At 38.0% G+C, this 17,089-nt stretch overlaps 1 protein-coding gene across 1 annotated transcript in view; it reads left to right on the top strand.

Moving 5' to 3' along the window:
* Positions 1-17,089, top strand: part of IQCH (IQ motif containing H) — a 67,431-nt gene that overhangs the window by 6,150 nt on the left and 44,192 nt on the right. The window contains exons 5-10 of the mRNA XM_069866591.1: positions 173-292; positions 9,773-9,884; positions 10,734-10,862; positions 11,604-11,818; positions 13,409-13,960; positions 14,595-14,661. Of these exons, the coding sequence (XP_069722692.1) occupies positions 173-292; positions 9,773-9,884; positions 10,734-10,862; positions 11,604-11,818; positions 13,409-13,960; positions 14,595-14,661 (1,195 nt within the window). The remainder of the gene's footprint in view (positions 1-172; positions 293-9,772; positions 9,885-10,733; positions 10,863-11,603; positions 11,819-13,408; positions 13,961-14,594; positions 14,662-17,089) is intronic.

Here is a 17,089-nt window from a genome sequence, read left to right as displayed (position 1 = left end):
TCCTCTCATCAAGAGCCACGTCTTCATTGTTTGCCTCATTCTGTGCAGATATTCAAATAACACAAATTTTTGTAATCACTCGGTAGATTTATGAACATTAGCCAATTCCTGCTTATAAACTACTTCAGACCTAGTGCAGTTATTTTAAGGCTGTGCATGTTATATATTTCAGCACCAGCTGGAAATGGATATGAAAATAATGCTTGACCCAGAGAACATCAATGGTAGAGCTGTTTTAAAAAAGAATGATGAGACTCGGCTGCCACTTATAACAAAGAAAAAATCTGCTCATGTGAGTAACTTGTATTAACTTAAAGGCTTATTGTATGTGCTGATTTTCACTACTAAAGTTAATATATGTTGGACCTAAATAAAAACAAATTTAAGTGAAAATACCTCATAATTTTCTTCTTTTACATTGATGATAAATGATAAAAACATTTCGAGTGGCAGTGCTAGGGGAAAAAACTGTAGCATAGCGGGTTTAGGTAACAAGACCCCAACACAGTAAAAGTAGGAAAGTGCATGGTAAGTAATCTCAGTATAATCAGGGAGCCTATGTTAGCAAACTGGAGTTTGTAGAGTTCAGGATGTGACCCAGAGATCAAGGAAGAAGCCAAAGAGCTTTTTCAGACAAGAATGGGTAAGACAAGAATACGTTCCATCTTCAACTGAAAACAGGATTATTAGGAATGAGTGAAAAATGCCCGTACTTTTTGATGCTCTTTTTTTTTTAAAAAAAAAAAAATTATTGCTGACACTACCCACAATTCAGTGTCACAGAATCAAAAAAATAAGAGTGATACTCCAAGCAAATCAAACTCCTGGAGTGACTACCTGAGTTTAGGTGTCATTTACATCTTACTTTTCTGACATGGTTTGGGAGGAAATGTTATGTTTATCTCCTTAGCTCTATGCTGGGGGCAATTCCTTTGGAATGTGGGGGACAGATTCAAATCCTCCATGTCTTGTAGATCCCAAGAGTCCTCATTGTCAAGCTACAAGAAATTCTGAATCACAGCATTTCTTTTATTTCTAGTCTAGCTGTTTTCCTTAGTAGAAAACAATTATCTACCTGAGCAGTTCCACAGCACTCTCCTCTGAATACCCTGACTACTATCCATCAAATCGCCCTTCTCTGTTCTTCTCTCTGGTCTGAGGTTGTTCAAGTTTATATTTTTCCACTCTTGTGAGACCTGGAGTCCCGTGTCCAGTTCTTGAATCACCAGCGTAAGAAGGATATGGAACTATTGGAATGGGTACGGAGGAGGCCATGGAGGTGATCAAAGGACTAGAGCACCTCTGCTATGAGGAGAAGCTGAGAAAGTTGGGGTTGTTCAGTCTGGAGAAGAAAAGGCTCCAGGGAGACCTTAGAGTGGCCTCCTAGTACCTGAAGGGGCTACAGAAAAGCTGTGGAGGGACTTTTTACAAGGCCGTGTAGAGATGGCCTGAGGGGGAATGGCTTTAAACTGGAAGAGGAATACCTAGATTAGACCTTAGTAAGAAATTCTTCACATTGAAAGCAGTGAGGCACTGGCACAGGTTGCCTGGCTGCCCCATCCCTGGAGGTGTTCAAGGCCGGGTTGGGTGGGGCTTTGAGCAACCCGATCCAGTGGGAGGTGTCCCTGCCCATGGCAGGGGGATTGGAACTGGATGGGCTGTAAGGTGTCTTCCAACTCAAATCATTCTATGATTCTAAGTTGTGTAATATTAAGTTTTGATTCTTCCAAATTTGTTCTGCAACTGTTGCTCCTTTTAAGCAAATGAACGTGAAGATGACATTTTCTGCAAAGTATGCTTTCAAAAAAAAACAACAGGCACAGGCGTCCCAGCAAAGATCAATTATGTTCACAAATTTAGTGCAGCACTGTGGTGCACATGAAAGAATGTGCCCGACAGTCTCATACAAGGATGCTCTTCTATTATTTGATTTATGTAATAGAAGCATTATGCAGCAAACCCAGTGCTGTAAGAGACATTCTAGGGTATTTGGTTTTAAACAACTAAACAGAGTCTGTGAATGGCACAGTTGTAAGCTGCCACTTACAAAAAATGATTTTTGAAAGCTGTTGCCCAGACTAAGAGGTGATTTGTCTAACCCTGTGATATAGAGTTAATTAGAAAAAAGCATCATGGCTAATAGCTTTTTAGAACCACTCTAAAACCCTTGCAGAGAGGAATATTATGCTACTGCAGAGAGCCATGTGTTTTACCACTCTCCCTGAAACATGCAGATCAGAGAAAACTTCTTAATGTTGACTTAAATTACAAACATTTAGTGTAAATTAGTCAAGCTCTTTGATACATATTTACAGTTGCTAAGGAACTATTTATGACAGGGAGATGGGCTGAAAAAGCAAGTAGGTATTTCCTATCTCTAATTTATTCTACATTGACTTCAGTAAATTCATGTTTTTGAATCCAATGATGCAACCTGTTTTTTAAAATATTCTAGTGTTATTTGGGGTCAAATTTTACAATTATATTTGCAGAATCCACTATTGAGATTGTGAGTTAAGGCAGTTTCGTTAAATGTGATCTATACTAGCACTTAGAGGAATTATAAATCACTAATAGTACCTAAATAAATTGATGTGTAGTTGCAGGGGTAAAAGTATGTTCTTTAGTTTTGAGAAAAATACTAATTAAAGTAGCTACAAGAATTCAGTCAGGTGCTACCTACCCTGTTTTTACTAATCAACCATTAGAGGGCAATATTTGTACGCACACATATGGGCACACACAGAGGATACCCATGTAGATGCCCTACATATGTAGATAAGTTCAAAGATTATTTTCCCCCAAAAACGTCAGTGGCAGAAGACTCTCATTGAGGTAAATTAAAAACTAATTGCTTGCTTAACTGCATTCAATTTTTTCCAAGAGTTATCAGTCTGAGTTATCAAGGAGACCTGAGCATTTAAAAATGTGATGAGATTAAAAGCATGCTGCTTTTGAGGTGACTGGATAGGTCAAGCACAAATCTACACGGACTTTTTATTATCCTGCCATCTGAGTGGTTTGAAAAATTATTAGTAAGGATCTTATTGTTTCATGACTTCTTTTCGTGCTCTTCTGGTGTTATAAAGCTGCTGACGTTGGATTTTATGACAGAAACTACGAACAATTAACTGTTGCCCTTTTGTACTTCTTTGGGCATGATAAGCACTAAAGCTTCATCCTCTGCAAAGTTCTGTAGTTATCTTAAAATGAGGGCTGTAATTCTGTTTGAAACACCATGGGCAGAGTGGGCATCACACTATTTTGTAGCCTAGATCTGGATAACAAATGACAAATGATAAGTAGATAATTATTAAATATGTATACTTCCCATGGAGCATCCAGCAAAACAAAGCATAATCTGAATTGCAGCAAGAATAATTCTGGCGAACTACTGCAATGTAGAAAAGATTCACAACTATACTTTCTATTTTCATAGGACTACTGTTCTTTTATAGAATTATACTGGCACTTTTTGCTCCTTGTTTTCTTATAAATGTATATTATACTGTATACTTAGGAACCTTTTTATTTATTCATGAGGTAGAATTTAATATGGTGATGATTTCTTGCCTTTATGAGTTGTGTCTTATATAGTGTGACTCTAATGGTGATGGCAGTGATTCTGTGTTGTGGTAGGTTTTTTCTTAAGCTAACTTATTTGAGCACAACCATTCTAATCATATCCTCGGTTACTCATTCTTTATTCAGCATTTGTGTCATGCTAATCACTAACGCTTAGCACTGAAAGTCTGTTCATTTCCCAAATCATAAAGTAAGGCAAAGCAGGGCAATTCTTTTCATTTCAAGTGTCTAGAAGGAGTTGTAGAAGAAAAACAGTCTTTCCGTCCTCAAAACCTGTTTGCGTTTTAAACTTAGGCATATGGCTATAATTACAGTCAAAGCATAATTTGGCAGTGGTAGCAGAATGAGACTTAAACAAATTGATGTTACACTACAGTAATTCAAAAGAAGCTTGTTGCATTTGTATTGTGGTGTGTAATCATATTAACCAGTGCAGGGAATTAATAAAATCTTCTTGTCACTAAAAATAAAAAGGAAATAATTGGTGAGATAGAATTAACTTAACAGATGACTATAGTCAGCATCCTTTCAACCTAGAAATGGGAATGTGAAGGTCACCCCCATCTCAGATGACAAACGTAGAACATTTTGTTGGTAAACAAATTAATCTTTTGAAAGGTCACCATTTGTTTTAAGTTTTTATCCAGTTCTTGTCATCTGGAATTGGAGATTGACTGTCATTTTGCTAGGCAGGGGTGCAGCCAGAGCTGCTGAAGCTGTTTCTGTAGATATCAGCATTCCTTGACAAAACTCAGCGCCTGATTGGGATGCTATGGGCTGCTGGTTTACAGCTGTCTCCGGACAAGAATGGAGGCCCACCCCTGAATTCCAATAAGTTAGTCCTGCATATTCTGCCTCATGTAAGCTGGCCCTTTGCCCACGAGTAAAACGTATTGTTGTTCAAGCCAGCAATTATCTTTCTTACTACCTTCTGTGCTGCTTCTGTTGCCTTTTTCAAAAAGCAGATGTGGGATTCGCCCAAGTTCTCCATCTATTCTCTCTCGCACCTGCTATGGCAGAATTTTGAGAGAGGTGAATTTCTTGGGGAGATAGCAGTGGGCAATAAAAGGACCAAAGCTTTTCAAAGTACTTGGGAAAACTGACGGTTCAGAGCCATCTCTGGTTACTTTAAGAGCTTAAAGTAGGTAAAAATAGCGTACAAGACCTGTAGTTAAAGGTGCCTGGTTGCTTGAAATTGAAGGTTTGATATAGAGCTTTCCATTTAAATTGGGCTTTTGTTTTCTGTGGGTAAAATCTGAGGGAAATAATATGTATTAGTATGTCTTAGTAGTATAATTAAGGGAACCTGTTAGACATTAGGTAGATAAAATGCTGGACTCTATAAATCAGAATGACAAAGACACAAAAGCTGTTCATATTTTAAATATGTTGCAGAAACTGTCACAAATTTGACTTTAGGTTAGTTCCACTGACACTGGTGAGAATTTGTCCTTTACTTAGCATTCATTATTTCTGCACTGAATTCCATGTGCTGGTCTTTAGTCTTAAAGGGGCAAAATTAGGTTATTTGAAGCCAAAGTTAAATGCTTGCTTTATTTACTTTTTATCACTAAGATTATTTGGCTTCATGGTCAGAACAAAATCCTTTTTCACAATAGAAGCTGTTAGATGGTGGAAAGATGAGTGAAACTATTCTTTAATGCTGCATTCTTGCTTTGCTGCTTATCTTGTAAATCAACACAGAAAAATACATCAGTTCAGAATGTAAGGCTGTAAACAAAACCAAAGTTGACCTATCTGCTGTGGATGGTAGCCTTGAGATTGGACTTGATATCCTACAGAAAGCTTACTAATGAACATTTCTGTTATTTCTGTGGTTGTGATTGAGAGTAAAGAGTGCAAATTACTTAGGGCCTCTGCCTTTATGTCATTTGAGCTTTTTACAATCTGAATGGTTTTCCTGAAAAGTTTCCTCCTCCTCCTGCATGAGCAGCAGGCTTTGTTGATCCATAACCACTTATAGGATAGACCCACTGAAGGTGCTCAGTATCCTTCCATGTGGACTTATGGCTTTGGCTCCATTGAATTTATAGGGATTATAACTGTGTACATCAAATCTTAATAGGAACTTCTTAATAAAAAATATGAAAGTAGTTGGCAATTTGGAGAAGATGATAATGAACTAGGTTACCGTTATGTATCTTTTCCACCATTACTATCGAGCTCTATTGTTTTCTGGTATTTACTTAGAAAATCTCATCAATCTAATCTTCCTGATTGATAAACTGTATTTTTGGTACATGACAGTATTTATTTTTCTCTGTATAAATACTACTCTCTATTCTTTTACTAAGGGGAAAAACATATTTATAAACATGGTTTAAAAAAGAAGTTGTTCTAGTTAAATATTGCTGTCTTGGTGAAAAGAAAACAAGTAGAGAACTAATTGGAAAATCCCTATGGTGTTACAATGAGTGCCCTATTTAAAATGAAGCAAAAAGGAAAAATCAAGTGGGAGAGGTTTATCCACAGGAGAAAAACACTTTAGAAAGGGTAATAGAATTGTTTTTGTCGTGTCCCAGGTTAATTACACTCAGAAGCACTTGAAATGAAAAAAATAGTTTTTCAGCACACTCCAAGCATATTAGAAGGCAAGTAAACCTCAGTCCGCACTGCGGATTACAGGCTTCCTTCCAGCCCTACAAAACTGTACTTTAAAAGTGCCCATGAGAAAGCAGGCTGTGTGCTGACTCAATCTTTGTAACAAACTTCACTAGAAGACGTTCTTCATGCACAAAGATGCTTTTGAGTTTCCAGTCACCGACAGCAGTTACAGTTAGTTGCCTGTGTTCTGCCAGAGAGGAAGCAGATGACATGCCTACAGGTTAGCGTTGTAGAAGGTGTGAGCCTTTGCCATCCACACTGATTGGAATCTGCCTACACTGCAAACATTAAAATGCTAGTTAGGAGCTGCCAGTTCTCGAATAAGTGGTATTTAGTTCACCAGGTTCTTTGCTTATACCATAAAAGCTAAAGATGAGAGTAAAGATTTTAAATTGCACTGTGATAAAGATGCAATCTTTTGGATATCCTTTTAAATTAAATCACTAAGTAGTGGTAATAAAACAATACAGTGATTCTAAAAGCAAACCTTTTTCTTGCAGTGTTTTGTTATTTTCAATATTTTTAATGTCATATTATTGTGAAAGGGCTTAATTTCAGTGAAAATAACTGAATGATGAAAGTGTTTTGTCAAATGTGGCTTTGATATCTCACCGAAGTCTTCCAGAGGGCATCCAGTGCAGCAATGGGATGCTGAAAGAACATGGAAGAAGGGTATACAGGCTGGGTGGAGTTTTCTTAGGTAACCGTTTTGAGTCAGCTCCATAGTTCCACTCCGTTACCTGCACTGTGTGATGAAGTCAATCATAGTGGCACTGTGCAGTGTAAATGAGAGCTTAAAATATATTACAGTTTATTCTTATTTTAGTGAGGCTGTTGCTGTGGACTTCATAGAAATAAAAGGTTACGGCAAAGAAGAAATGAATATTTATCTTCAGTTAAAAAAAAAATAACTAAGAACCTGTAGGCTGCTTTTGAACTCATACATTTCACCTGAACTGCTTTTCTTTGTAGCTTATTGTAGCTTTGTGAACACAAATGAAATAGTTACATTTCATAGTGCTGTTTATCATAACAAAACTCCTGGGATTAAACCCAAGATGAAATTGACCAGTAGTAAAATCAGTGCTGCTTTACTGGTAGAAAAGCCTGAAAAAGGAGTCCTTGTTTAACTAAGTTTCTCTCTTTTTATATATTTTTGTTGTGTCCTCAGCGAACTGCTGGGCTGAGAGTGAGTAGAAAAGTTTATTATTCCCTTTTCTCAGCATCAAGCCACTTATATGCCAGATGGTATAAAGTTAATCTTTGTTATATGCTTATTGCTATTTTCTTGGAACACAAGGCCATGAAGATTCATACACCTAGATCCCTTCAAGCATAATGCTTCCTAATAGCCACAACTAAAGTAAGTGCTTATCATTTCTCTGAAAGATTCTGTATTATGATAAAGCAGATGTGTTTTCTATCTTGCTAATGTCTCTTGTGGACAGTGTTATTATACAAATTGGAAGAGAAAATTGTATTAGCTTATTTCGATTGATCTCATTTCCCTACTAGATTTATAAGCAGCTCCTTAGAATTGCATATCCTACTCTAGAAAGTTGACAGTTAAAGTTATTCACTAATTAGGACACAACAGTTTTCAAAGATCCCAGTCGTGGCCTGGATCCTGTTGTACTAAAAGCTGTACACAAGCACAATAATCAAAACCTACTGTTTTAAACCAAGTCCCAATGTGGGACTTCAGGATGAAATTATTTGTGATGAGGGTGGTGAGGCACTGGCACAAGTTGCCCAGAGATGTCATGGCTGCCCCATCCCTGGAGGTGTTCAGGGCCAGTTTGGATGGGGCAGTGAGCAACCTGATCCAGTGGGAGGTGTCCCTGCCCATGGCAGGGGGTTGGAATGGGATGGGCTTCAATGTCTCTCCCAACCCAAACCATTCTATCATTCTACCTGTTCTATAAGACAGGTGAATATCATTATTCCCAATTTGCAGATCTATCAATATTTTCTAGATTTCTGATTTTATGTATTTAACATTATTTTAAGTTAATTTATCATTCATAATAATTATTTAAAAAGCCAGGTTCTTTCTCCTGCCCGTCCTAATGTTCATCCTAACCCTGCTGCCCCAGGTCTTTTTCCTTGTCCAGACTGCCTGCTGGCTTTCATGTTTGCTCAGAGCCAGTTTGTCCCTCCAACTACCTTTCTTCTTCTTGAGGCTGATTATATGTTCACACCTGTGTGTCAGCACTTATTTACAGTATTCATCCCAATTTAGTCACTTCCTTCTTGTGTTGCCTGGACCCCAGCATGGGAAGTTACCGGAGAACCAGTGATGTTGCAGGGTTGTAGTTTCAGAGGAAGTTCTCGGTGGTCTGTATTAAAGCACGACCAATCCCTAGGGAGATCACCTGCTAAACCTTTATCTAGATCTCCCAAAATCTGTTGATGGATTAAGGTTTGATAGAATAGTATTAAGTTTCCCTCTTGACATTTGAGTTTAAGTTGTCTTCCGTGTCTCTAGGTTTGTCATTTTCCCTTTTTTCTAGCATCAGCTGGGTGAGAGCAAATGATATAATCTTCCACTGGGGGTGGTTTACTGTCAAGTGAGAGAACTCAGTGTCATTTGCCTTGGGTTGCATGTTCTGTACAGCTTTAAACCCACTGAATACCTAGCACTGTGTTTCTTTAGGAGCTGAGTACAACCCACATTGCAGACAGAATAATATGTGCATTCCTAGTCAGAAAGAAACTGAAAATACTTAGGATACTAGAGAGTGAAAAAAAATCTGAGGTGATAACACAGATTTTTTGTATTCATTATGCTGAAGTATAAGGTGGCAACATATTCTTTTCCCTCTGCAGTATTCTGTGGGCAATAGTAAGTGTAGCTGTAAGGCACACGGTATCACTGTCCCAAAATGACATGTGTCACTGCTTGAATTGCTGGCACTTAGAATCAGCAGGTTCTGACTTTTCAGGCAAGCACAGGTTAATTGGGGAAGTAAGGGAACTTTAATCCTCACATTAGCACAGCCAGGATGGCACATGTTTCCACATCACATTATCAGGCTGTGTCATTCCCTGCTGTACTTGAGGAGTCCTGAAACCCAAAGTCTGTGATACTGTTCCCTGATTTGTGAGTAGTTCCACATATTTGAATTCCATCGGTATTCTTCCTAGAAAAAAAAATCATTTGTTTGACGTATTTCCTTTTCTTTGTGGTTCCTTGCCTTTATGTGCGTTTTATATACCCAAAGGCTGTTCTGTCAAGAAATAATATGTTTACGCTATGCTCATTAAAATTAAGCAAACTTCTTGTGATTCTTTTATTAACTAGTACACTGATTTTTGCATAGCAGAAGTCACAAGACATCAATTGGATTTAATTAACTTTATTTTAAATTACTAAAGTAATGATATTAGACAATACTGGAGCATGTTCCTAGTGGTAAAAGCAGTGCTGTTACATTATTAAATCTTAATGAAACTATTCATAGCAGGAATTATATTTATTATTTATTATTGTGGGAGTGGAAAAGTGTGTCTTTGCAAATCCAGGATTCTTCTTTGTTAAAAGAAGACTTTCTCTTCCTAGATGTGCATTCAGAAGATAGTGCAAGGTCATAGGTTTAGCAACCTTTGGGATCTGCCTCCGTCTCACCACAGGGATTCTCCCTTACCCCTGTTAGAAGAAGATATAATGAAAGGTGAGTCCCAGAAGCCCACCTGGGTGCTGTTGACACCCAATATGTACTACTTAAGCAGTGTTGTTTGCAGCAGGTATCTGGTAATCAAACTTTCTGGCACCTCAAAACATGTAAAAATTATGTTCTCAAATGTTGCAAAGGGTAGACTCAATATTTATGATTACATGAGTACATTGTGATTTAAAAGGGTTAATTCTCATCCATTCGGTATATTAAATTGATGTTGTACAAGTACAAAACTCCCTCTCGGAATTGGCACCATTGCAATATATGTCATGTTTTTGTCAATTTTTAAAGACAAAGTTCACCTTCCTTGAAATATAATTGAAAATATAAGAATCTTTCAATAAAAGAATACTACTGCTTTTCCAGTTTTGCTTTGAAATTGGAAGAATTTGAGTCTAACTTTGTTTAGTTTTCTTTCACAGAATCACAGAATAGGTTAGAAAAGACCTTTAAGATCAAGTCTAGCCATTAACCTCACACTGCAAACTCTACCACTAAACCATGTCCCTAAGCGCCTCATCTCCACGTCATTTAAATACCTTCAGGGACTGTGACTCCACCACTTCTCTGGATGGCCTCTTCCAATGCTTGACAACCCTTTCTGTGAAGCAATATTTCCTAATATCCAGTTTAAACCTCCCCTGGCACAACTTGAGGCCATTTCCTCTCATCCTATCACTTGCTACTTGGGAGAAGAAACCAACAACCGCAAAGAGCTGTTAACAGCAGTAGCTATAATGTAATAAGGTCTCCCCTCAGCATCCTCCTCTTTGATGTAACTAATTCTCTTTCTTTCATAGCTGGAATATACAGGAATTGTTCACTAATGTCATCTTCTGTTAGGTGTTCTGAGTCTGACTGAACAAAGGCTTATCCTTCCAGCAGCAAAGATAAATCTCCAGACACCTCCTGTTACATCCAAAGCAGCACCTTTCCATGAATTTCACAGGCAGCACAAGAAATCAGCTGTAGGTGAGTGCAAAGGATCAGTGACAACCATCAAATGCATCTTCAGCTTCACTTTGTTTATCTCACCAGGAAACAGCTGTCTAATGAGCACTCAGTCAAATTCTTGAAAACATTGAGTGCATAAAGACGTACATGAACACCTTGTCCCTTTTCATTTCTGGAGTTCATACCTGTGTGTTCCAAATTCTGTTTGTCTGAATCTGAAGATCTGACCACTGATGTTAGTGTAAAGCCGGTGCCCCTCTAAGTTGTGACTTAAAACAGCTGACAGAGCATCTATGTTGCCAGTGTGATTAAATGAGTAACTCCTAATATGTCAATAAACACTGGGCAATGGGATTCTAACCTATCACACAGTGTACTCAAAACAGTTGTTACAGCTGCTTGTGTTGTGTGACATCAGTATGGAAAGGAGTGTAAGCGAAATGAGTAAAGAGTTCAGTAGCGATCCCTTAAATTTGAGAAGTCCTCTGAGCAAAAAGGGGTGGTTGAAAACTCAAATTGCGTATGGAATAACCTGGAGTTTAAGTGCTAGTATTTTGTCATTGTTATCCTGGTTATACTATTGGCTGGCATGTTATGAACTTAGGACACTATAGATTGAAACTGAAAACTCACCTGTACATGAGAGCAAACCAGAGCATGGCAGTAGCTAATGGTTGGTGATAAGAGTGTCAATTTGATGGTGTTGTTGCACTTCCTCTTAACGATGAAACTTGTGATCCATTTTTTCCTTTGGTACAGGAGAGATTAGAAGTTGGGTGGACCCTGAGAATACAGACACTACCACCTTCCCAAACTCAAAGGAAGCAATTTATGGCACATATTCCTCCAGTAATGCTAAAATTGCACCTCTTCCATCCAGCAGATCCATGGTTTCAGCAGAAATATCAAAGCCTGTGTGGACGTATCCAGCTCAACTGCTGGAATCTGAGCTGCAGATTCCCTCTCAGACACAGGTATTAATATTTAGACAGTAAGGATGATGAGTTTTTTATTCATGTGTTTTATACTCTGTGCACCAGAGATGGTATGGAAGTGACTGTAAATCACTGAATTGTTCAGCTTTGAAGCAAAGTAAATAGTGAATATTGAAGTAAGAAAGAAATGCTTTTTACGTTTCCTGTTTCTACTTTCTCAAGTCTTCTACCTAAATTTTTCTGCTTTTTCACAAAATCTTAGAAAATAAGTCTAGAAAGGGTGTTACGAGGTTATCTGGACCTCCAGGCAGAATTACCTGTACCTGTAATATTGCAGACAGATGTTTTTCTAACCTGTTCTGAAAACTTCCAGTGATAGCAACTCCACAGTCTCCCTGGGCCATCTGTTCCAGTGCTTAACTAACTATCTTTACTGTTATAAAAGAGTTTTTAAATGTCTTGTCTAAATTTCCCTCACTGCAGTTAAGCAAATGTAGTGTTTCCCTTTATATTTACAGAAGACTATAGGGGAGTTTGACCTTGACTGCTTAATGCTTGCTGCTTGTTCTGATCCCCATGCAGAAGGGACATTTCTTTCTTTTTATGGCTAATTAATGTGTTCCATAGCAAACTGCCTGGAGATCTGCTTGATTTCAGACTTTCTTACTTTTGTGCCGTTGAGGAGATCTGAAAACAAAAAATAAAGCAAGCTTGAGAAGTGGAAATCAATGAGTTATTAATGTAAATAAAACCAAATTACTTGAAAATAGTTCACTCTGATTGAAAGTCAGAGCTAACGAGTTGCTGGCTAAAGTTGCCAGTGAATGCAGAGTTCTGTTAAAAGGCAGGAATGCTTCTATTCCAATATTTACCCTGTTTGGGTGGCAGGATGTTACCCGTTCTCCTAGGGTAGGTGGAGGCAGTCTCAGTGCAAGAATGCTATTGCAGTTACTTTCTGATCATAGTCCAGTAAATCACTGTAGAGATTGATTTTTATATTTGCATAGTGGAACTAAGCTTAATTTACCGATTAATGTATGTCTGTTAAAATGCTCATAATCTTGCACGACTTCTTTTTTGTGGCAACAGGTTTTATTGTAAAGCTGGGCTAGACTTTGTGGTTACGATGTATGAATCGGTCTGAGTGCATTTTGTATGCATAAATCCCCACAGTTAAGTGGTAAATGGTGGTACAGTAGCGTGTCTTCTTAGAATGGTTTGGGTTGGAAAGGATGTTAAAGATCATCTAGTTCTACCACCTGCCATGGGCAGGGACACGTCCCACTGGATCAGGTTGCTCCAAGCCCCATCCAGCCTGGCCTTGAACACCTCCAGGGATGGAGCAGCCACGACTTCCCTGGGCAACCTGGGCCAGGGCCTCCCCACTCTCAGCATGAAGAATTTCTTCCTAATGTCTAATCTAAATCTTCCCTCTTTCAATTAAAGCCACCCCCCCTCATGCTGTCACTCCATGCCCTTGTAAAAAGTCCCTCCCCAGCTTTCTTTTAAGCCACCTACAGGTACTGGAAGGCCACTCCAGGGTGTCCCTGGAGCCTTGTTAAGTGTCTTGACCACTTCCTTATGACCAATGGCAATTACTCGTCATCTGTGGCTCTTCTCTTTCCACAGCTCCTGCAAATGCCTCCGTGTCAGTCCTTACAAGACTCATGCTTTGACTGTGACATTGCTGTTTACCATGGCACGATAGACCAGGAAGCTCCAGGCTTTCTGGCATTTAAGCAGCATTATTGTTTATCTTGGGGGAGCATTGCCTTTTTTTTGGAACGTACAGAAAAGCTTCTCAAGGACTATGCTGTACTGTTGGCTGTGATCAACTGTAAAAAGCTGGCGGAAGTTGCATCAGACTTTGAGCTCCATAAAAATCCCACCAAAAGTGACATTCTCTCAGTGATAAAGAATCAGTCAACTGTGGAAAAGATCTTAAATCGACCTGGCCAAAGATACAAAGGCCAAGGGGGTACTGAAATGGCCACTACAAAGATCCAAGCAACATGGCGATGTTATTGGGCCAGAAAAGCCTACGTCCGTTTCAGGCGGCAGCAGTGGGCATCAGGTGTGATCGCCGCTTCTTGGCTCTTGCATAATCACATGGCACATGTGAAAAAGACCCTGAAGGAATCACGTCAGAGACACCTGGAGAATTTTTACATCAGGGCCAAGGTGCTCAGTGCTACCAGCTGTTACGGCAGCACTTCTTTTCTAAACATCTCTTGCTTCAGTGATTGCAATAAGCTGTTTCCATTTTTTTCCCCTTTAACCATACACTTGTCCGAGTATCATATTTCATCCTTCATCAGCAATTCAGCCTCTGTGGCTGCAAAATCTGTTGCCGTGTTTCTGTTGAAAATGTCCCTTTGCTTTGAGTTCAGTAGTTCTGTCAGAAAATCAATGTTTTAACTGCATTACCTTAGTTCCTTATATATACCTTGTGGCACTTAATTTGCTGGAAAAAAAATCCCTCTCTTGTCTACATTCCTGTCACCACTTTGTCAGAAAGTATTTAAGTTTGCAGACAGCCTCTTAATTAGTGCTCACAATTTCATTTATGTTTGCTTTCTTTTTTTTTTTCATTCATATTCTGTTAATTAAGTGAGCAGCCTCTAATCTTCCCCTGCCAGTAGCTTCATGTAGCCACCTAATTAAATTAATTGGGGAAGATGTTTTAAGTATGTAATTAAATCAATTAATATAATTTATGCCTGGCTTAACTGTACAGTGGAAAAACAGCTGAAGTTTGACTAGATGAATCCACTACAGCTTCCTGTCACTGATCAATGCTCTTCTTGATTTTTAGCATCTGGCAGCCAACTGGAATCGCATCAGGACCTCCAGGAGGACTATTATCCATATCCCATCATTAGGTATAACACTTTTGCCTGCAAATCTATCAGCAACCTCTATTACCCACCACATTATGACTCCTTGATTGAGTTCAAGGAAGGCCCCTTGTTTTATTCAAATTGGTCTCGGCAGGAAAATGTTCTCGACATGATGAGAGTAATAACACAGGGCCTTCGCTCGAAACGGCGTTTAATTTGGGGATTAAGCAAATAAAGTCATTATGTGGGGGCTGCTATTCAGCAGAGAGGTGATTTGCTGTAATTTGCTTTCATCTGTATGAAATGAACTAAAAAGTTGTATTTTTTTCCCCTGAAATAACAGATAATGTTTTCAGTCTTCTTTAATGATAGGAAAACACAGGCCTGTGTGTGTTGTTGCTGTTACAGCAATAAGCCAGGATATTGCTTGTACACTGTTTTTAATCAAATGTGCAGTCAAAATGATAAGCTACATTCTCTGAAATTATTTAGTTCTAATTACGAGCAGATGGGATGCTTTATTTGCACCTAGGGCGCCTGAGCAAAAGGAAATGCTGTGTGAACAAGAATAATTAAGAAGTTGAATAGTGTTTTTTGCGCTTAAATAATCTGCAGTTTCATGTTAATTAGCACTAATGTAATTATTTAATTACATTTATGAATTGGGGAGCTTAAAAGCTGTTTTCTGCAATGCAGTGGCAAAGTGTAGGTGTTCAGAAATTACTGAATACGATTTCTTGGGAATTTCTAAAATGCACTGATAATCCCTTAAAACGTGAAATCCTGTCAAAATGCTTGTAACTCTATTTATAATTTGTACTTGTATAGCAAATTAATTGACCTGAGAGATTCAGGATTTCCTAAAGTGAATTGGTTAAGACCTGAATTAATGAAGACTGTAAATAAGTTTTAAGCTCTTCATTTTGGAGCCCAGGTAGCCTTTTATTTCATGAGTCTGCTGCCTGTGTTGAACACAAATACACATTTGATGCACAACTGTTTTTAATTACACCTTCACCTCATGTGAATATGCTAAGTTAAATCATGTGACTGAATTCTTTTTCAAACAGGATCATTTAAAAATACTTTATACATTCCAGTGTTCTAAACTGGATAAAAATATGAAGGCAAATTTATACAGGAGAAAGCAATTATTAATTAGGTGCGTAAATTCAAAAGTCAGCAGAGTTATTGCACAACAGATGCTTTCAAAATCATATTTAAAAAATCTCTGTATAATCAAAACAGGATGAGATGAAAAAATTAATCATTATGTCCCTGTTGCAGTGATGGGTTCATAGCGTGCAGTAGTATTTGTAAAAGTTTTAAGATTATTTGGACCTCTTAAGGTAAATTCTAAAGTTTTAGGGAAAATCCACTTAATTTAACACTTCAACTGGAGCCCAGGCCCTGATTCGGTAAATACTGTGCTGTAAATACAGGTATTTGTATCTGTGTGCGTAGGAGGCTGCAGTATTCAAGTGGAAATTGTCCTTTAATGAGGAAGAAAGTAAGTAGTAAAGATAATTTGAGTGCAGATGTTTCCTTAGAAAATTAGGAAACCTGTTTAAGTACCACATGGAAAAAAATGTCATGTTCTCCAAAGGGATTTGAAAGCACTGTTTGACAAAGTTATTCATGCTGGTTTTTATTAAAGGCAACTACTATATGCAGAGTTTTAGTTCTATAGAGTTTATATACAAATCAAATCATAAGCATTTTGCTTATTGAAATGTAAAGTAAATACGTGGCATTTTTTCTTTTGGAATGTGAAGATTGGATTGCTTTTGAGAAACAGTAACATCAAATGAGATTGACCAAAATTGGGGTTATTTAATTTTAAGAACAGCTTATACTTTAAATTTGAAAAGATGAAAACATAAAGTCTGTAAACTACAGCCCTTTAAAATGTAAGAACAGAAAGAATTTTAAATATTTAATTACCCTGCTCCTACACATTTGGCATTTTAAGAAGCATTTGTAAAATTTTGCACCCATCAGTTGAACCCTTCCAAGTGATAAATTTGTGTAGTTTGTTCTTGGGCTTTTCGCAATTCTGCTTTTGATCTGCCATGTCTCATAATATTTTTTTTTTTGCTCGATACCCTGAAATATTTTGCATTCTTTTCTGTAGCCTTATAGAATGGTACAATTAAGAAGTCTGTCTGAGTCGGCTTTTAGGAAGCTGGAAAATTTAAACAGCTAACGTTTGTTTCAGTCCAAGAGGTCTAAATACACAGAATGACAGCTCATTTCAGCAGGAATTTTTTTAATGCCTGAGTCTGAGTAATCGTAAAATCATAAATTACGAGATCTGGGACAGAACAGGTCAACACAAAGACGCAGAATTTTGATGTTGATTGAGATGTCTCTCTTCAGTTTTCTAAATGGAAAATAGAGCCTGAAATTCTCTACTTGCATCTCCTTGACTTCAGCATTTAGGGCAGATCAGTCTGATTTTTCTTCCCAT

This window comes from Phaenicophaeus curvirostris, chromosome 12 (genome assembly GCF_032191515.1).
Source record: "Phaenicophaeus curvirostris isolate KB17595 chromosome 12, BPBGC_Pcur_1.0, whole genome shotgun sequence".
NCBI classification, from domain to species: Eukaryota; Metazoa; Chordata; class Aves; order Cuculiformes; family Cuculidae; genus Phaenicophaeus; species Phaenicophaeus curvirostris.
This window is presented reverse-complemented; position numbering and strand designations above follow the sequence as displayed.